The 25340-nt window shown below is 49.2% G+C and overlaps 7 protein-coding genes across 7 annotated transcripts; 3 read left to right on the top strand and 4 right to left on the bottom strand.

The window, feature by feature from the left end:
• Positions 1–1719: 1719 nt before the first annotated feature.
• On the bottom strand, positions 1720–3103 carry M431DRAFT_83676 (hypothetical protein; the record flags this gene model as incomplete). The annotated part of the gene is made up of 2 exons (XM_024923337.1): positions 1720–2712; positions 2783–3103. The coding sequence occupies 2 exons, from the start codon at positions 3101–3103 to the stop codon at positions 1720–1722; spliced, it is 1314 nt and encodes a 437-aa protein (XP_024775249.1).
• Positions 3104–3562: 459 nt separating this feature from the next.
• Positions 3563–4955, bottom strand: M431DRAFT_494007 (hypothetical protein; the record flags this gene model as incomplete). The annotated part of the gene is made up of 3 exons (XM_024917189.1): positions 3563–3873; positions 3940–4221; positions 4280–4955. 3 exons carry the CDS (start codon positions 4953–4955, stop codon positions 3563–3565), a joined length of 1269 nt encoding a protein of 422 aa, XP_024775248.1.
• A 3830-nt stretch (positions 4956–8785) lies between these two features.
• Positions 8786–10427, top strand: M431DRAFT_403998 (hypothetical protein). Its single transcript, XM_024914888.1, has one exon. It carries the CDS (start codon positions 8961–8963, stop codon positions 10227–10229), a length of 1269 nt encoding a protein of 422 aa, XP_024775247.1. The 5' UTR covers positions 8786–8960; the 3' UTR covers positions 10230–10427.
• An 88-nt stretch (positions 10428–10515) lies between these two features.
• On the bottom strand, positions 10516–11829 carry M431DRAFT_481091 (hypothetical protein; the record flags this gene model as incomplete). Its single annotated transcript, XM_024915930.1, has 3 exons — positions 10516–10999; positions 11078–11523; positions 11653–11829. 3 exons carry the CDS (start codon positions 11827–11829, stop codon positions 10516–10518), a joined length of 1107 nt encoding a protein of 368 aa, XP_024775246.1.
• Positions 11830–14834: 3005 nt separating this feature from the next.
• On the top strand, positions 14835–16544 carry M431DRAFT_4557 (hypothetical protein; the record flags this gene model as incomplete). Its single annotated transcript, XM_024915314.1, has 2 exons — positions 14835–15315; positions 15391–16544. 2 exons carry the CDS (start codon positions 14835–14837, stop codon positions 16542–16544), a joined length of 1635 nt encoding a protein of 544 aa, XP_024775245.1.
• Positions 16545–17407: 863 nt separating this feature from the next.
• Positions 17408–19234, top strand: M431DRAFT_507243 (hypothetical protein). The gene is made up of 4 exons (XM_024918938.1): positions 17408–17812; positions 17869–17971; positions 18024–18092; positions 18155–19234. The coding sequence occupies exons 1-4, from the start codon at positions 17778–17780 to the stop codon at positions 18974–18976; spliced, it is 1029 nt and encodes a 342-aa protein (XP_024775244.1). The 5' UTR covers positions 17408–17777; the 3' UTR covers positions 18977–19234.
• A 1706-nt stretch (positions 19235–20940) lies between these two features.
• Positions 20941–24240, bottom strand: M431DRAFT_4555 (hypothetical protein; the record flags this gene model as incomplete). Its single annotated transcript, XM_024915312.1, has 1 exon — positions 20941–24240. One exon carries the CDS (start codon positions 24238–24240, stop codon positions 20941–20943), a length of 3300 nt encoding a protein of 1099 aa, XP_024775243.1.
• Positions 24241–25340: the final 1100 nt, after the last annotated feature.

Raw genomic sequence — 25340 nt, 5'->3', positions numbered from 1 at the left:
CTGCCCTTGGCATTTCCAGCAACCCTCAAAATGGGCTTGCGGAGCCGGTCGTTCCAAGCGTGTGGAGACAATGCTGATACCTGGGCGTCTGGAGACCTTCCCGACCTGTTGTGACCTTGATGTTGATCAAGGACCGATAGAGACAAATTAAAAACACGCTGGATTCGCTGACATATGTAATGTAACAGTGAGCCGTGGCAGGTTTAATATAACAATCTCCCAATTGGTCGTGGGAGGTCACCCTCTCAGAGAGCCTCGATTTTCAACACACAAACACCAATTTTGGCGACTACTGCACGAGAATTGGAGACGCCGAGGTCGCATGTTCGCTATCAGACTAAGTGGGTAGAACTGGAAACAAAGCCAGGGATGGTGGAGTGACGATGCCCGCTAGAGATTAGATGGATTGATAAGATGATCAGATAAAAATTTTCACACAAGCCACCATCACAAGTTTGGCTCTTGTAGCTCGTAGCTCGTAGCTCGGTCGTGCGACTCCATTGAATTCGCCCCCCTGATTGGTCTGCCGGGTCTCAATCGGGTATTTTACGTGAAGGGGGGTTCGACATGAACCCACAGATGCCGAAAATGCCTCGACTCGAGCCCTCAAAGCACGCCATTTATAATCACTTGTCCCAACAATGTTTCTTTCTCCATTTAAGCCGCTGCAGGAAGATGAGTTTCTCAATTGAGCCGAAGCCCGCGGACTTGCTCGCTCGAGGGGGACAAGTACGAGTATACGAGAGCTGGGCAGATGGAAGAGCGGAGGCAAAGCCAGTTTTCGTTTTCCCCAAGGCTCGGCTTGGCTTCCCGCTCTGGAGAAGACGGCGAATGGCTGTGACTCTGTCATTTAAAGTGCCATTAGCCTAGATAGCTTAATTAAGGTGAATGCCAGTAGGGCTCACCCAGTGCCAAGTACCGGTTTAATGTCGGCGGCCTGGGAACTGGATTCAATTATCCTTGCCCCGATGCAACGCTCCCTGTCGTCAACCACTTCGGCCCGGTAAAATACCTGCCGCAAAGTCTTTCCTGATGAGCAGCCGGGATATGATATGGGCGGGCTTTTAGCCATCCACTCCTGGTTGCCCTGCTGGAGAGACTATTGGATGGGGCACCAAATGCCGCAGATCGATGAGCGCTGATGGAGGGTTGCCAAGCACTGTCACTCGGAGAATCGGCGATACGACTGACTACGATAGTGGTTTTATCTCTAATGTTCTGATATCGTCTCTAGAGACAGTCTGGCTGCATTTAGTTTTTGCGGAGTGCATCAAGGCAGATATTAAACACAAGTCGGGGCGGAACGATGGATCCAGCCGAAAACTCCTTATATCCTTGTAGGCTAAGGTATCTATATATAGATATAGGCCTCAGCGTTTGGGAAATGCAACGCTGCGGAGTGCAGAGGGCAATTTTCCTTGCACAATCGCGCATTCAATGGACCGCTGACTCCGTCTCATCAGTGGTTTCAATTGCCTATTCTGGATGCTCATGCTGTATTTGGCAGTAAGATAGAATGTCTTGATTGCACTCCGTACATGTCCTCGTAATACATAAGATAAGCATGCAGCTCATGGTCAGGTGACACGACATGGTACCGCAGTAATGGCATGGTATACGATGCGGGAGAGATCGACCTCTAACGCATATTGTTGCTTCCATGGATCGGGTCGTTGAAAAGGGGAAAGAAGCAAATCCCCAAAGCAAATACGTCTCGCTTTACAAATCAATCTTGACGGCAATGACATTCGAGGCATGGTAGCTCGAGACAAATAGCCATGCCCTGCGTCTGCCTCCCTCTTCCTTCGGATCAATGGCCACCAGCACGGAGGCACTAGCAGATCGAATTCTGTGTCCGTCATCTTGGAAAATCACATTGACATCCCAATTTCCCCCGTCTTTAATTGCAGCACCTCCTTCTTCTCTTTTGCTAGCTTTAGGCGAGGCCTTCCACACCATGATGGGGTCCAGAACAAACTCTTTTCCCTTGTTACTGAAGAAGTCTATGCCCCTCGTCGGTCCACAGGAAACAACACCGCTCGCGTCAAAGGAACTGTTGGCGTATGGATCCCTGAAATAGCTTGGGTTGTCGATGGGCGACCCAAACTCGACCACTTCAGTCACCTTGATGACCTTGTTGGCGTTTCCCCGGATTTTTCCTACGTGCAGGAGGCCACTGGCACACCCATTCGCAAAAATATCATCCTTAGCTCTCCCGTGACTCAATCCGTTCAGGTTGTGCAGATTCTCCAGTGCAATCGACGCATGGACTCCTGCACTGTCACCACCATCAACTGACTCCGGCTCTTGGAGCTGAACGTGGAGGGCATTGGTCCATGTAGCCATAGGAAACAGGTCTTCAACCATCCTCATGAGTCCCTCAGTGTAATAATGATCATTCGTCACGAAAAACGACGTTGGAGTTTCGGCAACCAGGTCATTTGGTGTTACGAAGAGGGGGTGCCATATTGTCCTGACGTGTCGCGCTGTCTCGGAGCCAATAACATGGTGAAATAGCTCCACCACCGAATGCGACTTTGGGGCATTGACGTCGCCATTCTCACGGTAGTGGTCGGGGTTAGGCTTGTGGTTGACGGCAAATATGTAAACTGCCTCGCCTTTCGGTTTATCCGGATCATCAATAACATCAATGCCATGTGTCACAAATGGGCCGCTAAAACCCCCGAGCGCCAGGATCTGAGTTTTGAAGGTCTACGTCAACGCGTTAAAAACCAATTTGATGCATTGACACGGTATCCCGGCATTCATCCGTCATTCTTACCTTGGGATCAATAACTTGGAGCTTTCCTTTCATCCTTTCCACCGATGGGTTGCTGAAATGTCCAAGAGGAGGGAACCATGCCAGGCGGCTCAATGGAGCATCTTCACAGGCAGCGAAGATGAGGCCGCTTGGTTCATGATGGTGCAAGTCTTCACAGTTGATCGCGTTTTCAATCACCTTATAGTCTCCAGGAGCCAGTTCAGTCTTCTCTGGATTCCGAAAGAGGCCAGAGACATAAACGGTTCGTTGTATGTAGAAGTTGTACACATAGCCAAATAGTACAGCAAGCAGCACCACGGCAATGGAGAGACGACCGGCCATGATGACACTTGAAGGACAAAGGTAATATTTGACGAACAGTTAACAAAAACTAAAATGTTACGCGAAGCTAAAAAAGTTTGGTTATTATGATTCAATTGTAGCGTTTCGTCATTCCGCGCGGGAGCATCAGGAATGCGGGGGACCGAGGTTCGGTTATGGAGAGGCTTGTTTCACCCCGAGACTTCAAATGGCAACACTCCGTACATGCTTACACAAGTGAGGAGAATAGCAGAGGGCTCCAGTTTGAGTGAAACATTGGCCGAAAGAGACAGAGAGATCGGACGATATTCGTTACTTCGCGTAGGGGCTGCCTACACTAGGCACCAGGACGTAACGGTCAGATTCAATGCGATACAATGTGCAAATTCTGGACCGACGAAATGTCCAAACGGAGTTTATTGTATTGTATTTTATTTACTTCTTTTTTCCCCCTCACTCGGAACGCCTAACTCTTGATGCTTATTTCATGTTTTGCAGCAGATACTTGAAGCCTGCATAAGCCTCCTCTCCGCTCGGCACAATCTGGTTGGCGGGGAGAACGAAGCCATATCTGCCGGTGTCTCTCAGCTCGGATGTGAAAGTGTAGTCTGCCTTGACAACATCATTCACATAATCGACACTGGAGCCAGTGGCCTGGTAGATGGTCGAGCAGATAGGGCCGTATTCAAACGAGGTGCCGTGAACAGCACGGATAGCAGCAACAGCGCCCTTGGCGAGGGACTGCAGCTCACTGTTGTTTGGCGCAACGGCAGAGCAAGAGTATCCATAGGCTAGAAATATGGCATGGTCAGTAACAAGGCACAGCAGGTTTTTTAATGGGCCTTGTGGGTACTCACGGGTCATGAAGAGCTGAGAGTAGGAGTGATAGTCGATGTAAAGCTTGAGGCCTTGGGCCGTCTTGATCTTTTGGATGTAGGCAGAGAGGGCCTTGAACTCGACAGAGTCGCCCGCAGCGGCACCTTTGAAGTCTTCAGCACAGGGATTGGTAGATGCGCCTCCTGGGACATTCCACTGGTAATTCCAGTTTCGGTTGATATCACGACCGACGCATGAGCTGCCAGAATTTGTTTGACGGTTCTTTCGCCACAAGCGATCAGTGCTTTGAGTATACAGGAAACCTAGGGAGTTGAATGTTAGGTAAGGGGCTTATATCTCGGAGGGAACGCGCAATCTCACCGTCAGGGTTCACAACTGGGAAGAAGATAAAGTCATATTTGTCCAAAAAGCCCTTGGTCGTAGCGTCGGTGCTTGTGAGCAGAGTGTAGGCAAAATATTCGACAACCAGAGTGGTGATCCATTCTCGAGCGTGAACGGTTCCGTGGAGAATGACAGCAGGCTTGACGCCTTTGCCCGAGCTGCCCCAGAAGTGGATGCCGGTAATGGCGTTGCCATTCAAAGAGTTGCCAGAGGTGACAATCTCTGAAGTGTTGGGGAACTGCGCCGAGAGATCTCTGAGGAACTGCAGATGATCTGCATAGGCATGGTACGCGGTGAACCATGTGCTGTTGACGGCCTTGACAGCATCAATGGAATAGGGCTGGAAAGTAGACTCTTTCTCGATCGAGTGACCAAGATCTTCGTGCATAACCACGGGCTTCAAATCCAACGTCGCCTTATTGAAAGTCTCAAGTTGGTCAGGGCTCACTACAATATCGGCGAAAGATCCTGCTTTTCTGGCAGGCTTCCAGGTCTGGAGATTCAGAGTGTCCACAATGTCGTTGATTCGGTCAATGTTGTGAGCGTCGACGGACAGTCGGAAGACTTTGTGTCCATCATACGAGACCCTATGAGGCTGAAGGACAGCGGCTGATGCCGAAGCAACGAGGGCAGAGAGTAAAGTAAGGGACTTCATGGCAAATGCTAACGATACTGAGAATGGCTGAGTTTGTGCTCTGGTGATACCAAGCTGCCGAGAGAAGACAGGATTCCGTCCGATATATGTTTACGTCGCCTATTATATAGTCGGCCACTCCTCCTTATTCAAATCGATTGTATTGCGAATTATCGGTATCAAATGCCGGTAGGACTTGCACCATTGCCACGATTAGAAGGTAGTAGCCGAGTAGAAGGCAGTAGAGTGGTTATCAGATTGAAGATGTCAAATCCCCGCCAATAGCCCAGCAAAATAAACGAGAGCAGTGCAACACTGTGAAGCCGATGAACAGCAAACAAGCCAAGATGGAAAAAAAAGGTCTTCACCTTTGGAGCTGTCAAAAAGGTTCGAGGCCGTAAACGATCAGATGCCCCGAACCCGCTAATCGGATCACGTCAAGGGAGGCCCGCATCACGCAGATCCAGCCACGATCTTCACCTGTTTATAACCACTGAGATGCTCCTGTGCCTTGGCCTGCCGAGTCCAGTCGATGGGAACTGCCGAAGAGAGATGGTATCCCGTGAGTAGCGATAAGAGGGAGGGGTTGTCTTCAAGGCAATAGCATTCCACACAAGATCGACCTGCCAGAAGGAGAGTCGCTGGCTCTTTCGATACGATGGGACTTTTGACCAGCGATAATTAACACGGTGACGAAACATCATGCATACGACGCCACCTGTGCCGACGACATCCATACGATCAGAAGGACAATAGTAGGGTTCAAATGATGATGCAAATAGCATGCCTTACTCCCTTTCCTCCTAGGAACAATAGAACGAGTCACTATATAAGCACGATTCAATTAACAAAGTACGATCTATCATCGGTATTATGACCCATCTACATCTACAGCCTACCGTAAAGCCAAGATTTCCAAGGAATGCTGCAGAGGTCATGAGCACCTCGCCTCCGCTAAATGTGGTACCCGATGTAACGGGTATGGGGGCACCGGCCAAAAACCACCAACCAGATGTTGATAAATACATTAAAGCCTACCAAAGTTCCATTTAAGCATGTCTCAGCCAATCCTCTACCGAGATCTTTCTGCGACTGTCATAACAGGAAGCTGCATAGGCTCATCGGCTCTCGGAAGCAGAGACTGAATGCTTCCTAGCCTATCCTCAATATGATATTCCTATAACACTGGTGCTGATTTGGCAGCTTTTTCGGCATAGAAGTCATAGACATGGAATCCTTGGTATGCTCTTCTTCTTCTCCTCCTCCTTGTGCCCTTCAATAAATAATTAGACGGTTGGGGCGAGCGATTTGCAACACGATCATGAACTGGCTATCTCCAGCGATCAAATCCACTAAATCACGGGTAAAAATAATGACAGGGTATGGAGGAGAAACATTTTGTCTTCACGCATAATCACATGGAACTTCGAATGGAACATGGTGTATATACAGCAGCTTGTATATAATCAGGCTTGAAAATATAGGATATAGATATCAACCGTGCAGTTAATGAATCATCTACTTCACTACTCCCATTTACGAAAGCATAATCGTGGTTGCGCCATGGAAGTCATTCTATAAGCAGACTCGTGTACGAGTATGCCGGCCATGCGCATTTTATTAGCTTCACTTCTTTCGGACTTGGCATTCCTCTGCCGAACGGCTGTAGTATAAAGAAATCCCGCCAGTCTTTCGATTTATCTGGCATAGATAAATCGATATAGAATCAATTAGCCGTTCTAGACTTGCGTTTATTGTTATCTTATTTTTTGTTTTATTTCTCCTTCTGCGTGTCACAACTAGCGCTATATTCGGCGTACCGTATAAAGCACTCATCGCCACGAGGTGACGGTTCAAGTAACTGTATTTAGGCTCATCAATACACATAAACATTGATATGAGGAATGAGATGTCGATGAACTACAAAAGAAATATAGCGATGGCCATCGGTGCAAGTAAATGTCTGCTTGTCCTTTGAGGTTGCGCGTTGCTTTTTGAACTGCTACCTTGGAAATTGAGAGACAGGGTTTGCAAAGCCTGAACGGTCTCCTAGCTAGCTTCATCAGCGTAAGCCGGAATTTACGCCTTACTTGCGCCTTATTAGTTCTCCTGCATCTCCTGCATAGGAAAATAACAAGGTGGGCACCCTCATCAAGCTCAGTGCTTTAAACTGTTGAATCTCATTGATTGTAATATGCTGCCGCTAACGGCTGACACTAGCAAAGCTTAAAAGCTTATCATGCAGAGCTGGTTGCAGAAGAGAAACTCAATGAAGTCTGGGATTTCCATTGGATAGTTCAGAAAGCCTCCTGTTTACGCGTCATTCTCTCACAGTTCCCTACAACGCGTCTAACTGCTGCGCAATACCCTGTGCTTCTTCTTTCGTTCTCCATTGACTTCGTAAATCTAGCATTTGTGTAAATGCGCTTATGCCATCATCTCGCTAACACAGCACGAAGAACTCGGTAATCCCAGAATTCGATTCCCACAGTATTGATCCATGGTATTTCCGTATGCATCATGGACATATCCACTTTGCTTCGAGCAATACGCAATGAAGAAGAAGAGTCTATTTCCAGTATTGGGCTTTGCTGGAGAGTGAAACTCTGTAAAAACAATCTGGTTAGATAGTTCTCTCGTCAAAATAAATATTCCGTCCCATTTGCCTTGCGGAAGCACTTGCGCAAAGGCGTCGACTGGGCTCAAGTCTGGGCACTCCGTATTCCTAGTCAGCAGGAGCCGTCATAACCGATAGCATCAATACTAGACGGGTTTTAGGACTGGATCCCGCTAGAGTCCCCAGCTATTAATTGGGTAAGTAATTTAATGGAGGGGCTATTGATCAACTGGCGCTCAGCTCCTTTTCTGAAGCTTTGCAGCTTTTCTTCTCTGAAAGATTGAGTGTCTCTTCTTTTCTTTTTGACGTGGAGATAATTCATCGCGGCGAGAAGGCCAAGGAGCCAAGAAGCCAAGAGCCGGGAAGCGAAGCCAAGGCAGATCGTAGACCAGCGAGTATCCACTGGTAAAAATCCCGAGACAGATATAACTTCCAATGTCCGTAGTTTTGCACTCACAAATTCACGCGGTTTTAGACTTCAGCTCTGCTAGTGGTGTCGGTTCCCCTGAATCAGGCCCGCAAACGGCGAGTTAACTACTAGCCTGAACCCAGCGATGGAGAAGTCTGACCCATAACAAAGGCGCTTCCCCTCTCCTGCTTTCATGCCGAGAGATGCCAAGATGCAGCTTTCTTGGTGATTGAACTTTGTGGCTGCTGTGACATCACGATGCCCATGTACTTTCAGACTAGCAATTACTTGTATTGCAGGCTGTCGTTTTGAGAGGCATGTCTGTTAGCAGCCGTCATAACTTTAATTTGTTTCCGAATACCGGATCCTTCACCATAGGCTCGAAACGCATCTCTTGCGTGGAAGGGCTGTGCAAACGCGGTGCCGTCTCGTATCGTGGTGGCTATGGTAGCCACCCCATACTACAAGCAGCAAAATCTTACACAGCTACGTCCACTACTGTGGGTAGCTCACGGAGCTGTTTACTACTAAAAAGGATGCCAAGTGCTAGAGCCATAATATTCCTCCTTTCATGCATGCAATCTTAGAGCGGGAGAATAGCGAAGGTCTTGGGCCACTAGTTGATGCTCTGGATCGACAGCTTGTCTACGTCAGATGCCCGAAACCTGGCGGCGGCGCAGGAAAAAAGAACACGGGGCTCTGCGCCTCAGGGAGTCCAACATGGATGCTTTCACAAGCTAGCGCTTACCCGTCCTCTCATTCGATAAAGGATCGAGGTCGTCCAGAATCCCAATGGCAGCCACTCCGTGGAGACGTTTTAGGCTATAACTATTATGGAGTTGGGTCATTGTAATTGAAGAAAGATCCCTGCGAGTTTCTTCTTCATATTAGTAGTGCTGTGGTCGCTGGAGTTTCTCCAAAACCATTCCTTTCATGTCCGACAAACGACACCGTACATATCTTCGTCTATGCTCGTCACTTGTAACAAAAGAATGCCCTAATGACTAAATCAACACCCTCATTATCGCGATTTACTACCGATCTACGAGTGGTCAACTTTGTGTTTTTCTTAGTTTGGTTTATCGCCGTTCGATATTGTCAACAAACCACCTACTTCGATCCGTCCTCATATTTCTTTCGCTCAGATGCCGCATACCAACCATTCTACTCGGCTGTTAGAGAGCAGGAAGCCGACAATTTCCTAGCTTCTCAAAGCGCACAAAACAGCAGATTAAGAAATGCAACAGAAGGAAGCTCTCGCCGGCCCGCTCCATACTGCATCGGCATCCCAACGCTTCAGAGAGAGCGGGCGCAATTCTTTCCGAGAACGGCGGCTTCTCTTGTCGATTCATTGACACCTGAAGAGCGGGAGCTGATTCACATCGTTGTTCTGTTGTCAGATGCCGATGCGACAGTAAACTCAGCATTTGGACAAGACTGGCTCCATGCGATTGCCGATACAGTCATAGTTCATGAAGATACGCCAGAGAAACTAGTCGCTGAAAATGGCTATCAGACAATACCGCGACATTCCGAATCAGCGATCAGAGACGAGCGAGTAAGACGCGACTATTCTGTGCTTTCCGAGACATGCCGCCGAAACGAAGCAGACTACTTCATTCTTGTCGAAGACGATGTCATCGCCGCGAGAGAGTGGTTCAAGCGACTCCTAGAGGCAACACCTCAAGTGAACGAGCGCGCGGTTGCCAAAAAGCGAGACTGGCTTTACATTCGACTTTTTTATACCGAAACCTATATGGGGTGGAACTCGGAGGAATGGCCGATGTATATTCGAAATATTGTGCTCATCTATATGGCCGTGGTGGGAGTCATGCTGGCAATTCGCTATCTCCACCAACTGGCTCCGCCCTCGCTCAAGGACCGAGCATTCAAAAACTCAAAGCTCTTGATGGCGAACATACTGTTTATCTGGGTGCCTCTTTTCATTGGACTTGGATTCATGGCTGGTCGGTTAACAGTCAATCCTATTCCATACGGCGTGCAAGAGATGCCGCGATACGGCTGTTGCAGCCAGGGCTTGGTTATACCAAACCGACACCTTACCTTGTTGCAAGAGAAGCTACAGGCGTCTCCCTTTGACCTACCGGCCGACTCTACTATCGAAAAGACAGCGGACGACCTGCATTTGGATAAATGGGCCGTTGTGCCCAGTGTTCTTCAACATATTGGAGCGCGAGGATCGTCGGCTAAAGGCGGCGCCCTTAAGACGACATGGAATTTCAGTTTTGAAAGATTTTATTCAGCATAAATGTTCATATATACACATGCCATACATACATATATATACCACTTCGCAAGTATTGAAACTTTTTTATTATACCAAGATTTTGACATTGAGCGGGGGGATATTCATCTCAAGTGGTGATGTGATGTCAAAAATTCGACACCTGGTTATCATCGTCATGCCGGAAGCGCACGAAGCATTCTCTGAACGCCAGTTCTTGTAAGTTTAAGGGAGACAAAATGGATTTTATTACAGTTAAAAGAAGGGAATATTGTTTATAAAGGATATTGTATCTTGGGTATCACTGCTCTTACGCCCGGTCCATGTGGTATGACGTCCTCACAACATCAACCGTTTTAGAGATACCCTGAACGCCTGCGGTATCAGAGCCACTATCATTATCTTTGAGACCATCATCGATGATGTGTAGCTCATCACTTTTCCTCCCCAATCCTGCTTCGGGTCCGGAGATGGACACAACCTGGCGACTGTGCCCTCCTCCCCGCCACATGCCTGGATGGGATGCATGCCCAGATAAGTTGGAGAGATTAAAGGCCCCCTTGCCTGGAGTTCTGTTGTCATTGTGGTTTGAGTTCTTCATGGTCGATTCGAAGAAGCGAGGGAATATTCGAGCCAAAGGCTGTCTTAGAGCGGGAAGACAGGCGCCGATAATGCCTGCATTGGCCTCGATCAACGTCCACATGCCGCGATCAATAAAGTTCCATGTGGTATCTGCTTTATTGGCGAGTGAGTTTTTCACAGATGTTGCTCTGAGGATTGACGTGACAGTAACACTATTGAAAGTAAATAATTGTTAGCACTTTGTTAGAGCAGGGAGATCTGGGGCTTATTGGAGGATAGGCTCTACGTACAAACCGCCCATCAGGAAGATGGCACACAGCATCACCTTGCTGCGTGGGCTGAGCTGGAGTTGCATGATAGGCGCGATGGGAAGAGCCAAAACCATCACATCTGTCAAGATGTTCATGACGGCATAGGCGACCCAGAATATATCCGAGTTGATGCATGTTGCCTTGACACTCTTATCCCAAGCACCAGCAATAGGAACACATTGGAAAATAGTAGATCCTACACCTCCAATGCTCCAAGCAACGACGACTCCCATTACAATATACGACGCAATCTGGAATTTCTTGGTAACAAAAATACGCTGATAAAGTAGGATGGTGGCCACTTTGTTGAGGCAGACAGTTACTTTGTAGGGGGTTTGAGCAATGAAGAACCACCTCAGAGCGGTGTTGAGCTCAACCACAGTGAGATCGGCTTTGTGCATTCCGTAGCCATTTTCGATGGCAAGCTGAATGGCAACAGAGAGAACGATGGAGAAAAGCTAATATGAAGAAAGCCGATGAATACAATATTAGCGAAGACCAGTCTTAACGTAGATCAGGGGCAAGAAGACGAAAGAAATGGCAACGGAACTCACCAAGGAGAAGATGATGACAACATCGTCAGCACCAAAGTTGAAGAGATAGACTCGACTCGCACATCTAAAAGTAACAATCAAGCCGGCGGCGATGATCATTACCATAGAGGTGATGTATAACTTCCAGCCATGATTGTCTATCCCGTCGGCAGGGAAGCCCATACCCTTCGGCCCCATCGTGGATCGCGAGTGTAGCCTTGATCACAACTGGAGCACGGGACACATGGCTTAGGCGGGCGTTTTGGTATTCTACTCTTTTTCTGTTGGATAATCGCCTTCCCGAATTAGCCGGATGTTGACCTGAAGACTAATCCCGCTGCCCGGTGCGGGAAGCCGTGGCAATCGGATGCTTTTGCGCTGGAGAGGCCCTCGACCGGCAGACCGGCCAAGGCAAAAGAAACGTAAGATATCGACAACTTTGCCCGCGTTGGTCAGATATGGAGTGCCGTCCCTAGAGAATATGAATAGAAACTCCAGACGCCCCCCTGTTCGCAGAGAAAGGGAAAGAAATCGCCGCCGAGGGCTGCCAAGAGTTTCGAGTAACACCACCTTCTAGTATTACCCTCCGGGCAGATTACTCCTGTACGAGGACTTTTGCCATTAGCACTTCTTTCCCCTTTCTGCAATGCACAACTACTGTATGTCTTGTAGCTAGCGATGAAAAGTCATAAGCCAGACCCTGTGAATGCATGCAGGACAAGCGATGCAACGATGCAAGGCCGGGAGAGCTGGGGTAATGCTCAGTGGAGCCTGTAAAAGAGGTCTACGAAATGAGACAGGCTCTCTTCGGCGACATTCTAGATGGCGAAGGATGATTGAACATCGTAAATTTGTTACTACTAGCACCACTGCTATCATACAAGTAGCTAGCTTGGTAGACTCATACGGCATGGAGTACAGGACTCGGCCAGTAGCACTCCGCAGCATCCCGTAATTCGTATCGAAAGCACTCAAAGGAGTAAACTAATGGAGCACTTCTGATCTAAACCTCAGATCTATTGCACAAGTTATGCTGGCTGGGCATGGGGAGAGTGTTCATACTGACAGAGCTTGAGTACTTTGCAAGCGACATGCCATATTCTTTGAACAGCTTGCTTCGCATTATTACCACCTAAAAGAGGACACTCGTCTCCCTTAATCATCTAATCGTCTTCAATTTGGTGCTACTCTTGACACTCAGCTCCTTCGCGCGTCTTAAGCCACGCAGTAGGGCCATACTAGAGTGCTAGTGGCTTCATTCACTTGCAGCAGTGGATCTTCAAACACCCAAACGTCTTTCGAGGAACTCTTCCGCCTGCAAGGAACCTACACACGAGTACGGTTACAAATCCCTCGCCGCTCAGCTTTCGCTCGCGGAGCTGAGCAGGACTCCGTCTACATCCATGCAGACACGCAGGACCAACAGCATCTCCACTCCTCACCCCTGTCCTCCAGCCGTCCACTGGTTAGGAAGGACGTGTTGGTTCGGTACGCCTCAATGAAGAATTCAGAATCGACTAGAGTCTTTACGAAAGGAGTGAATTAACCGGTGAAAGCTAGCACAGACGTCGCTTCTCGATGTCGGGCGATGGAATCTCCCTCGCTTTGCTTTTTCTGCATCGCGCGAATCGTGTCTCTGGCGGAAGAGCTAAGTTTATCGCCAACTTTAAATTCTTCTGACATCGGCCCCGACGGCTAGAGAGGAGTGCGACAGGCACCAAAACATGGAATCATGCGCTAGTTTGTATCCTTGCCATGGCAATGTCGACTAGAACGCCGGAGCCCACTCCGCCACGGAACCAGCACTTTATACGCGGTTTTAGTACGTGGTTTAGCACTCGTACGCCATGGCTAGTTCTTGTTAGCTGTTGTCTTCAGCCATGGAGGGAAACAGATTGCGTAGTACGGAGTGAGTTTGTCTGTCTACGCGGAATACGCAAAGATTCCCCTGCTTAGTTGTCGAGGAGAGAGAACCGGGTTTGTTCTGCCAGGATGACAAATGCCTTGCCTCTCTACGAAGAACAGGCTCATAGACTCGTACAGAGCACAACTATCAGCTGAATTCGAGTATGTAATCGTTGCTGGCCACAAGGATGGTCCGATGCCGAGCATACCGGCGCAATTGAGCGCGAGAAGTGGCTACAAACTATTGGTTTTTCTCATCCACAATGGTTGAGATGTTATAGATGTTGAAAAAGAACCCTACTGCGGTGCTGTTTTTGGAGTTGACCGGAACAGGGACCGCAATAAATTTATCGGGGCTCATTCGATGCTTCACAGTGAGAAAGGGGTGATGGCGGGTGTACCGGACTTACATCTTCGTGTATGCCTACATCCTGATGTTTGGAAACGGGAAGATCATAGAAGCACAGACGAAGCCGTCAATGGAGGGCACCAATACGGAGCGTGAATACTACAAATGGACAAACAGTTGCAAGAGGTTGCTAGAATACTACGTACGATGTTGCACTCTGTAAGCCTCCGCATGGACAGAATCTTTCGTAGCAAAATCGAAGGGCCTCCGCATCTCCACCTGTTTACTCAATCCTCGCGCCCGCAGATGGACTTTTTATTGCTTCGTACTCTCTGTTAGCCTGAGATTTATTGACCAAGCTGCTCCTCCGCCATGCAGCAATTGATCCGTAATTTTCTTGGCTGCAAATTGGTGACCTCTCGGCAGGGATTGCCCCCAATTGTTTGGGGGATGCTGACCGATGATATCCCTGCCAGCGACCTAGAAAAGTGCCCCGGCCCATGAAGCTTTCGCGTCTTCCCGCATCAATCAACCTGGAAACGAACATTGGCGACCGGAAAATGCGCTCTGTTGGCCGCATCCCGGAGCTGGGCCTCCATAATTGCCTGAGACATTGGAGAGGCCGGCATCTTGGTTGCCGAGCTGCTACCTGTAGAAGCTCTGCTGGGCGGCATGGTTACTGGATCGGGTTGCAGATGCGAGCGCCTCAACGTGGGTGATGGGCAATCAATATGGGGTTTAGTAAACGGTGGTTTGATGAAATTGCGCATGAACTGGATCCGCGCCGCGCAATTGGCCCGGGTTAAGTAACGACAGACAAAGCTCGGAGTCTAACCGGACGACTATATATGTAGTGATGCAGATGCTGCTGTCGTATCACTCGGACGAAAGGTGTTGTTGAGCAACGGCGGTTCACCACATCTCCAGCAACCTCACCTTCGCCTTCACCATGCTTCTCACGACCAAGAGCGCGGCCTTGATCTTGGGCGCTGCCCTTGCCTCAGCTACTCCTGTGGATGTCACATCATCGACGGCATCGAGCTGTAACACCCGTCAGTTTCTCACCGTGTCCACGTCTAATGGTCCCATCACCGGTCACCAAGCGTCCAACTCGGCCTGCGTGATTGAATACTTGGGCATCCCCTTTGCGCAGCCGCCTGTTGGAAACTTGCGATTCGCAGCGCCCGCCAAGATCCGATCCAAGAAGCCCTATGTGGCCGCCAATTATGGATTTGATTGCCCTTTGACGCCGTCGAAGCCTGTCAATTACCCCGGGTTTACGCCCCAGGCGCAGCAGATTGTCAACTATTTCGCCTCTGCGGCGGGTACTCCTCAGAGTGAAGATTGCCTCACCCTCAACATCTGGTCTAAGGCGACGCAGAATGCATTGAAAGCGAAGAAGCCTGTCTTAGTGTTCTTCTATGGTGGCAGTAAGCATACGCATATCCAAGTCTCCGAGCCGTGTGAGACAAAGCGACGATTCTGGTCACTAACAACGAGGACAGGATATACCATTGGAAACACCGACAGCCCGTTTTACTCAGGCAAATACTTTGCCGACAGCGAGGATATTGTCGTCGTTACGGTCAACTACCGACTCAATATTTTCGGCTTCCCTGGTGCCCCAGGCGAGACTCAAAACCTTGGTCTCCGTGACCAGCGAGCGGCCGTCGAGTGGGTTCGAGACAACATCAAGCAGTTCGGCGGCGATCCCGGCAAGATTACCATCTCTGGCCAGTCTGCGGGAGGTGTTGCTGTTGACTACTGGACCTACGCATACAAGAAGGACCCCATTGTTAACGGCGTCATTGCGCATTCGGGCAATGTCTTCAGCTTCCCCGTTAACGCCCCAGGCGTCCCCGAGAAGAATTGGGACACTGTTGTGGCTGCTGTGAATTGCACTTCTGCCAGCGATGTCATGTCTTGCATGCGCCAGGCTGACTGGACAGCCATCAAGGCCGCTGCCGCCGGCATCAAGCCCACGCCAAGCAGCAGTGTTCTGCGGTCCATTCCCGCTTTCTACCCGATGCCAGACGAACAGCTTGTTTTCTCTGACTATCTCTCATTGACCAACGCTGGTAAATTTGCAAAGGTGCCTCTTTTGCTAGGAAACAACAACAACGAGGATGGATACTACCGTATCCCGGCCTTTGCCTCTGGCATCGTGCCGACCGCTGACCAGGTCGTGTCTTTCCTCCTGGAATCTTTCACCTGCCCCGTGTCCCACCAGGCCAATGCTCGACGCAATCACGGAGTGCCAGCCTGGGCTTACCGATACATGGCTGACTGGGATAACACTCGCCTTTATCCCACCAGCGGTGCTTATCACGGTGTCGATCTTCACATGATCTTTGGAGCATCCGCGGATGTCAGCGGATTGCCCACGACCGCAGACCAGAGAAGCCTCACGAAGCTCATGCAACACGCTTGGTTTACCTTTAGCAACAACCCTACATCAGGTCTCAGTAACCTTGGATGGCCTCAATTCAACAAGAAGAAGGCCTCGTTGATTGTGCTTGGCCAAAACAACCGTCCCAAGGCACAGTTTGTGTCTCCGTCAGTGTTTGACCTTACGTGCCCTAACATTACCTTGGCAGGTTTGGGAAGTGTTGTATCCGCGGTGGCCGATGCAGTAACGCAGCCGCTGTTGGACTATTAGATTGATACATGGCTCGGCAGCCTATTAATGAATTGTACGAAGCTACGATATATAAATTAATAATATCTAAGACTTTTAGTAATAATTGAAGGTTTCAGACTCGTGCCCTAATAATCAATGCCTAGTGCTGTTCGTCTACTTCTGTGAGATTAAATGAGGCTGTTTCCGCATTATAGCGCTTTCTTTATTCGCGCAGTTCTCCACTATCATATGCACAGAATGGTTCGTTAGAATATGCCGGGTTGCCGGATATAACTTTTCAGATTCTATTGACAGCTAAACCGGGCACCCATTGATACCAATGGCAGCTTGGGCTGATATAATTGGAGGAAGCATGACGTGTAAGAAAGTTCTAAACCATAATCGACCCGTTAAAGACGCATGTACATATCGAAGTTCCTTTCAACCAAGGCATCAATTCCTCACGCGGCTTCGAAAATCTTCTTTAGATGATGCTATTCAGATGGGTTACTCTAAGATATAGAAAGGAAGGATGTAGGTTGACTCTACTCATCAATTGAGGCGGATTTTGAGATTCTGTCCAGCTCATCCCGCCTAGTGAGTTTAGTTAACCTGGCCTGCTCGCCTCGATAAGTGTCAAAGATAGCAACGTCTTTTCGAGTACAATATACATCTCCACAAGTTTTGATATCGTGTATACTCGGGTATACACGGGCATATGAAATAACCACAATTACATGCGCGATATCCGACTTCGGTCATGACATAATTTACCCACTGTGAGATTGAGGGGTAGCTCTTTTGAATATTTTATTCCAGTTCTAAAACTCTCGTCTCTTCCCTTCTTCTCCCACACAACTTTAGTTTATTCAATCCTGTGATTGTCAATTTTCCTGTTACGCAAAAACAACCAATTCCCAACAAAACTCTTTTGGTACGAGGCTCGCCTCCAAGGAGCCATGTTACTTGTCGCAATGGAACTATCCAGTCATCGAGGTAAAGTAGACTGAGCAAGCATCCGGGTGTTCGATCCGTTCTATCATGTTGTCTCTCTCTCCACTGGCTCTCGATGATGATCGATTCATTCGATCCATTATCTTGATGTCTGGTTTAAGGTAGGAGACAGCATGGTAGAGTGGATTGATCTGAGAAATACCGGCGAACTTGATCTGGATAATACCAGCGAAAGGATCTGCTTCTTGGGCTTCCACTGCTCTCCTAATCATACAGTGTACAGACTAACCCACGTAGCTCTTTGCTCGATTATCCAAAATGTCGACGGATAAGATCACCTTCTTGGCCAACTGGTCAGACTTATCCTCGTCAATTGAGCTAGTGGTCTGTAAAATTAACCAAGACACAGGCACGCCACCCCGTACCACGCACCCGTCTACCTCGCTCAAGCGAAAGGATACTTCAAGGATGAAGGCATCAAGGTCGCTCTCTTGGAGCCCAACGACCCTAGCGTATGTAGAATTCCTAACCCTTCATTGAGCAGAAACTCACTTGCATTAACAGGATGTCACCGAGATCATCGGATCCGGCAAAGTGGACCTCGGATTCAAGGCTATGATCCACACCCTTGCTGTAAGGCTATGCCCTGGACTCAACAATTCTTTATATAGTTACTTATGCACAATGTCCTTTAGGCAAAGGCCCGTGGCTTCCCGGTTGTGTCTATCGGCAGCCTGCTTGATGAGCCATTCACTGGTGTCATTTACCTCAAGGAGTCGGGCATCACCACTGATTTCCGCTCCCTCAAGGGCAAGCGCATCGGCTACGTGGGAGAGTTCGGCAAGATCCAAATCGACGAGCTGACCTCCCACTATGGCCTCACCCCAGAGGACTACACTGCGGTTCGCTGCGGAATGAATGTTTCCAAGGCCATCATCAGCGGCGAAATTGACGCTGGTATTGGCTTGGAGAATGTCCAGATGGTTGAGCTCGAGGAGTGGCTTGACAAGCAGGGCCGTCCCAAGACGGACGTCCAAATGCTTCGCATTGATGAGCTCGCCGAATTGGGCTGCTGCTGCTTCTGCACCATCCTGTACATCGGCAACGAGTCCTTCATTGAGAAGAACCCGGAGAAAGTTCGCGCTTTCCTTCGTGCTGTCAAGAAGGCCACTGACTTCGTCCTTGCTGACCCCAACAAGGCTTGGGCTGAGTATGTTGACTTCAAGCCTGTCATGGGTACTGACCTCAACCGCAAGATGTTTGAGCGTAGCTTTGCCTACTTCTCAAAGGACTTGAAGAACGTTCAGCGCGACTGGAACAAGGTGACCAAGTATGGACAGAGACTCGGCGTCTTGGACGCTCAGTTCAAGTCCAACTACACCAACGAGTTCCTTGGCTGGGAGCTTGAGGCCGAGTCTGAGGACCCTACCGGCGACCAGAAGCGCATGGTTGAGTTGCAGTGCGATATTGCCTGCCGAGGAGGCTTCCGCCGACTCCCAGCTGTCATCAAGGCTTGATTCAGTCAAATGATAACCGAAAGGTCATTTGACTGAGTGTTTTATACATAGCTGCTTCATCACTCATTGCCAATGCAGCCTGCAAATCTGGCATCACTACGCTCATTGTGCTCAGTCGCTCATTTAGCTATGTACCTTCCTGCCGGAACAAAATAAAAAACTGAATGCCAGACACAAAATGTTATCTTCTGTTCGTGCATGCTGAGAATGTAGAGTATACTCATATTGTTGAAACATTAATAACATGCCATGTACTGCTATCCTACCCATCCTCTCCACCTCCACCCCTCCACCTCCATCCCTCCAGTTCTTAGGAGCGCACCAAACGTCAAGAGTATCATCACCGTTCTCAAAACTATCCAAGTGTTTCCATCCATTAAGCTCCAGCAAACCTCCAGTCTCATGGATAGTCTCGCAATTTGCAATTAAAGCCTCACTCTCGCTCAAGTCTCTTCCAAGCACTGCATGTTCTGGTCCAAGTACCACGTGTAATCGTCTTCTGCTGCAGAAGCATACCCGCATCTCAAGGGGTACAGCTGCTCAATGTAGACAACAGCACTGTCATCAAGTTGCCCACTTGTCTACCTCGTCAAAGCCGGCGTCGTCTCGTCCCCACTACGTGTCTCCCAGCATGGTTAATTTTGCGTCGATAGTAGATTTCTGGTAGCGGAGACTCTCATGCATGAAGGCAAGAGGTTTTTGACATCGTAGGTCCGTGGGATGGTTGACGCCGTATACCTCCTTGAGACTGTAGGAAATATCTTCAAGGAGAGCAAAAGCCGAAGCGTGCTCTCCACAGTCGAAGTGAACTTCTGCTAGTCGTTTCCCCATAGCAATTGTTATGTTGAAAGTGAGGTGGAAGTCATGGCTGTTGCGGGGTGTCCTCAGGAGCTCTAGTATTTGCTGGGAATATTGTTAATGTGAAATATTTCGAAATATATGTAATCAAGGGACCTGAAGAGGCCCAGAAGCATTTAGAAGCGGCCGTTATGGGCAAGCAGCCAGATATGAGCCGCATCTATACCGAGTTTGGGCATCCGGGGCGCAGCACTGTTAACAATAAAAATCAGAAGTCGGATACTTTTGCCCCGCCTAACTCTAGCAAAGTCTTTGTCCCGTCGCTATATGCCAATCTAGCTGAATTCCCATATGATCCAGCAGAATATCAGAAGGCTATGTGCAATCATACCTCCACGGTGATCTTAAGTGTGATCATTGACCTATACATGCCTATGCATATAACCACGGATATCTTGCCGTCCGCGGCACTCAAGCTACATCAGTAGTTTATCGACCAAACGCAGGGAACTCTACCTACTATTACGGGGTGTGGCAGTATTGAAACGTGGTGAATTGCTTGGTGCGGAGACCGCTGCGACCTTGTGGTAGCAGCCACCTCTTAACCAAACAACGGCAGATGCCCGTGTTCCGGCATTAACAGACAAGGGGAAGTGGTCTTGGATGCAACCTTTTGTGTCTGAATATGCGGAGTCTGGTGTTGAAGACGCATATTTGCTCAAGTTTGTTCCCTTTAATCTGAAGGCAGCCTCAGATTATTTACTGGAGATGGGGCCACACACCGTGCTTGAAGGGTTTGACAATTATGAGCTGTTTGAGATGAAGGATAATGTTAAGCTACTCGCTGGGCAACCACCGGCAGAAGAAGCAGATTTAGTTGATTTGAACGAGAATTTGGTAGCACCTTCATATATGCTAGCTTTCCATTGTTATTCAAAGAGCGTTTCACGTAGGTATATGATTCAAGCTATAGGACAATACTGATATAGTTAATTGTATATCTTTTCATATTCCATTATATACTAGACTCTACTTTTAAGAAATTCCTTCCATACGTAACCCTTTCGAGATCTCATGTCCATGCTCATCGTATATATGAGTAAATGCCATCTAAATAAACGAATGAAGAAGAGAAAAAATGAGGGGGTATATATTCAAAACTCCGTTTACCACGCAACCTTTGCCACAGGTCCGTTGGGAAACAATCGAACAAGCAGCTTGCGCAGTTCATCCAGGACCAAAATTCCCAAAGCCAGAGGAATGGGAATCAACCAATACTCAATAGGAACCGGCGCCGTGAGGAACAATGTCTGAAGACCTGGGACTTCGGTGACGAAAATGGCAATGGCGAGACTGATGAGCATGCCGAGCAGCAGCCAGGGGTTACGACGCTTCTGGGTGAAGGGATCGGCTTGGAGGATGCTGAGGCGGCGGTTGCGCACAGACAGGATATTGCCCCATTGCAGAATGACCAGGGTGACAAAGTAAACACACTGGCCGGTGTAGTTGAAGTGATTGAGCTGGTCTTGAGTGTAGCCGTGGAATCCCTCACTGTAGCCCTCGAAAAGGAAGAACAGCTGGCTGACGGGAATGCCGGCTGCCCTCCACATGTACAAGAAGAACATGGAGTGAGCGCAGATACTTTCAGCCGTACCAGTGAAGAGGTATGCCTGGCCGTAAATCTTGAAGTTGATGAGATGGTCCTTCTTGTGGTTGCGAGGAGGCAGCGAAAGGAGATCAAATTCCTCCTTCTCCATGATGAGAGACAGCGACAAGAACAGATCGGTGAAGACACAAATCATGATCATGAGGAACGAGCTGAGGGGCAGAGGAACACCAAAGAAGACGTTGAGAATGACGGGCCAGATCTCAGACCAACTACCGGCGGGGAGAAGGTACGCAATGACCTTTTGCAGATTCTGGAAGACAAGACGACCGAGACGGATAGCGTCAATGATGGAGTCGAAGCGGTCCAGCAAGACAAGATCAGCAGCCTCGATAGCAACATCACTGCCCGAAACAATGGCAACACCGACATCTGCAGCGCGGAGAGCAGGCGCATCATTGACTCCGTCACCAGTCACAGCAACAACGTTGTCTCTCTTGCGGAACTCTTCCACAATGCGAAGTTTCTGCTCTGGTGTCGTACGAGCGAAGACGATTTCCTGGTATTCACAGATGACGCTCCAATCCTCATCGCCAAGGCCGCCGAGACTGTGTCCCTCGAGAAGGAGGCTGTTACATTCTCCAGCAACGCGAGCGGTGTTCAACTTCTTCACGGTGTCGGTATCGTTGTTGGCCTTAATGGTAGTGATGGTATCGGGATCTCGTTCACCAGTGAAGATGCCAACGTTGCGTGCAATGGCAGCAGCAGTCAGTCCGTAGTCGCCAGTAACCATGAAGAATCTCGTTCCAGCGCGACGACACTCCCTGACGGTGTCCAGGGTCTCAGGACGAGGAGGATCCGTGATACCCAAGATGCCAACAACTGTAAGGTCATCGGTGGCGCGGCTGGCGACTTCGTCGCTGAAGGCGTTGGTGCCCATGGCATCCTGAACAGTCATGTTTTTCATGCAAAGGACAATGACACGCTCGGCGTTCTTGGACAGCTTATCCTGATATTCCTTAAAGGCAGTCTTTGCAGTTGCATCAAGAGGCATGACGCACTTTGATTTGCGAGACCAGTAGGCAGTGCATGAAGGCAGGAGGACGTCAGGAGCTCCCTTGACAAAGACTTGAAATTCGTTAAGAGCTTGGCTTTCCGAAGGGATTTTGTACATGGTGAGCATCCACTTGTTCTTGGAGTTGAAGGGGATCTGGAAGACTTTGGTAGGCTGCTCTGCTTTCTCATCTGCGATCGGAGCACCAGCGGTGAATCTAAGGACGGCACCATCTGTAGCATTGCCTTGGATGTTTCGAGACGCAACAGGGAGATGGAGAGTTTGCGGTGCAAATGTGGCATCGTTGCAAAGCGAAGCGGCTTGGTGAAGTTTTCTCACACCGGCATCGACATTATCGCTGCCGAGATTGTGATAGATATCTTGGATAGCAATGGGCTCGTCGACAAAGGCAACCGAGTTGACATGCATTTGATTCTGCGTCAAGGTACCCGTCTTATCGGAGCAAATGACGTTGACACAACCCAATGTTTCGACGGTAGAAAGACCTTTGGGCAAGACGTTTGAGGCCTTCATGCGTCTTGCGACCATCATGAGCGTCAGGGCGACAGCAACAGGCATACCCTCTGGAATGAAGGCGACAACACAGCCCATGACGTTGTTGAGCATGGCCACAACGTTCATGTAAGCAAAGTGGTCCCTACGCAGCCATCCCACCCAGGTAAGTAGGATAATCAGAGCGAGAACAACAGTCAGTGCAACAATGATGCGAACGAAGCGCGAGATTTCTCTTTGAATCAAAGTCGGGCGCTCCTCTGCCGTGGCAGTGGCAGTTGCAATACGACCCATGACAGAGCGAGAACCAGTTAGAACAACGACTCCGACGCCACCTCCGTTGACGACAAGAGTGCCCATCAGAGCAATGTTGCGGCTCTCGAGAAAATTTTCATCGGTTTGGTCGACTGAAGCCTCGATTTCGTCCGATTCACCAGTCAAGACGGCACGGTCGAAGCGAAGATCGCCAGAATGCTCGATGATGCGCATATCTGCAGGCACCTTGTTGCCAATGTTCAGATGGACGACATCTCCACTCGCGAGTTCAGTAGCCCGCAGCTTCATCAGCTGGCCATCACGCAACACCAGAGCATCCGAGGGGAGCAGGTCAGTGATGGATTTCATAGTACGCGAGGTGGACCAGTCCTGGAAGGCGGAGAAGCTCGCCTGGAGGAAAATGACAATGAGGACAAGAATAGCGAGTGCCAAGTTTGTTGGCGAGGGCGGGTTGCTCAGGGGACGCCAGCAGATGAAGAAGATGATGACGCCCACCCACAGAACGGAGCAGAAACCGCCAAAGACGTACGTGAGAATCTTTTTCCAGTAGTTTGTCTTGGGGTGAGGAAGTGTGTTCTTGCCATCTCGCTGGAGTCTCATTGCTGCAGAACTCTCCGACAGACCAGCCTCCTGAGAGACGTTGAGCTGCTGGCAGAGCTGGCCAACTTCGAGCTCATGGAAAGTCAAGTTGGAGAAGTACTCCTCCTTGCCATCCTTCTTGGGGGCCTTGAGATCAGCCAAGTTTTCAGAATCGACATTGCGAGACTCGGAAACGTGAATAGACAAGGTGCGGTATTCAATCTGGACGCCAGAGTAGGGCGAGGAGGGCAGATCGCGACGGCTGGTGGCCGAGCCACGGCTCAACGACCTCTTTCGAGACAGCGGACGCGTCAGGTCTCGATCGAAGGCGTTGCTGCGACCAGCTCGGCCAGAAGGATGTGAGGCATCGTTAAAGGTGATGCGGAGGTCGACGTTGGGCTCCTTTTCGTCCGGTTCGGGGGCGATGTTTTCAGACATTGTGAAGAAGTAGAGAAGAAGGATATCAAAAAGATTTGATTTTCAAAGTCTTTTTCTAATTCTTTGAATGAAATTGAAATTGAAATGAAAAGGGGCAAGAAGAACAGACGACGGCGTATAAGCCAACAGCACGTCTTTCCGCAACACGTCCTGACACAGCACGAGGAAGCCGGTCGAAGAGAAAGGAGGTGAAATGTCAACCAGATGAAGGTGGGAAAAAAGCAGAGAGAACTTGAGGACAAGAGGCAGGCTTTATGCAACAACCTCGAGCGGTCTGGGAAAATGAATGACCCAGCTACGACGAGCTGAAAAGAAAAATTCAGGACGCTTGCAGTCAACAGCACGAGGGGATATCGGTTCCTACACCCTTTGGCCCTCGTCGCCACCAGGGCTGGGGCCGGGCTGTGACATCTCTCGCCAGCTTACAGTATAGCAAAAGGCCGTACATGGCTGCTATGCATACGGCCACCGTACTCATGCAACCGCAAACCCCCATTGGCTTTTCCGTATACATACAAAAGACTGCATCTGTCTTATGTGCCATGTTCCCGAACGCCCCCCATGTGGGAAGCAAAAAAAAAAAGCGGGGCGTGTAGACAACAACGGAAAAAAGGCCAAGAAATATTTCCCGCATATAGCAGGGAAGCAAAATATGAAAGACGACTGGACCCAGCTATTCCATTCTGTTATGCTGTGTCTCTCTTTGTCAAGTCTTTGTTGCCGCCCAGCTTACCTGAACCAGCTAGCCAGCCGTGTAAGTCATAAAAAGGAGCTGAGGGCGTGGAAACAACAGGCAAAAAAAAAAAAAGTGAAAACTATCAACCTGATCTGGGATGGCCCGAGAGAAAGGGAGGGGACCCGTCGCTAGTCCCGTATAACAACAAAGATAATACACGTATCAAAAGGAACATAAAAAAAAAGGGACCCCGAAGTTGAGAAGCCAGCAGACGGGATACATGTGCCGGGTACAAGATACATCGCCAGCCCTCACAAGCACACAGTGCGCTGCTGTTGCTCCCCGGCCCCGCTAAGCTGCCATTGGCCGCCGTGCGGTGGATATGCAATTGTATGAGGGAATTTCCCCCTTGCCAGGCGGTAAC

The sequence above is a fragment of the Trichoderma harzianum genome, assembly GCF_003025095.1.
Source record: "Trichoderma harzianum CBS 226.95 unplaced genomic scaffold M431scaffold_5, whole genome shotgun sequence".
Classification (NCBI taxonomy): domain Eukaryota; kingdom Fungi; phylum Ascomycota; class Sordariomycetes; order Hypocreales; family Hypocreaceae; genus Trichoderma; species Trichoderma harzianum.
The sequence above is the reverse complement of the archived record's forward strand: the minus strand, read 5'-3'. Positions and strand labels throughout refer to the sequence as shown.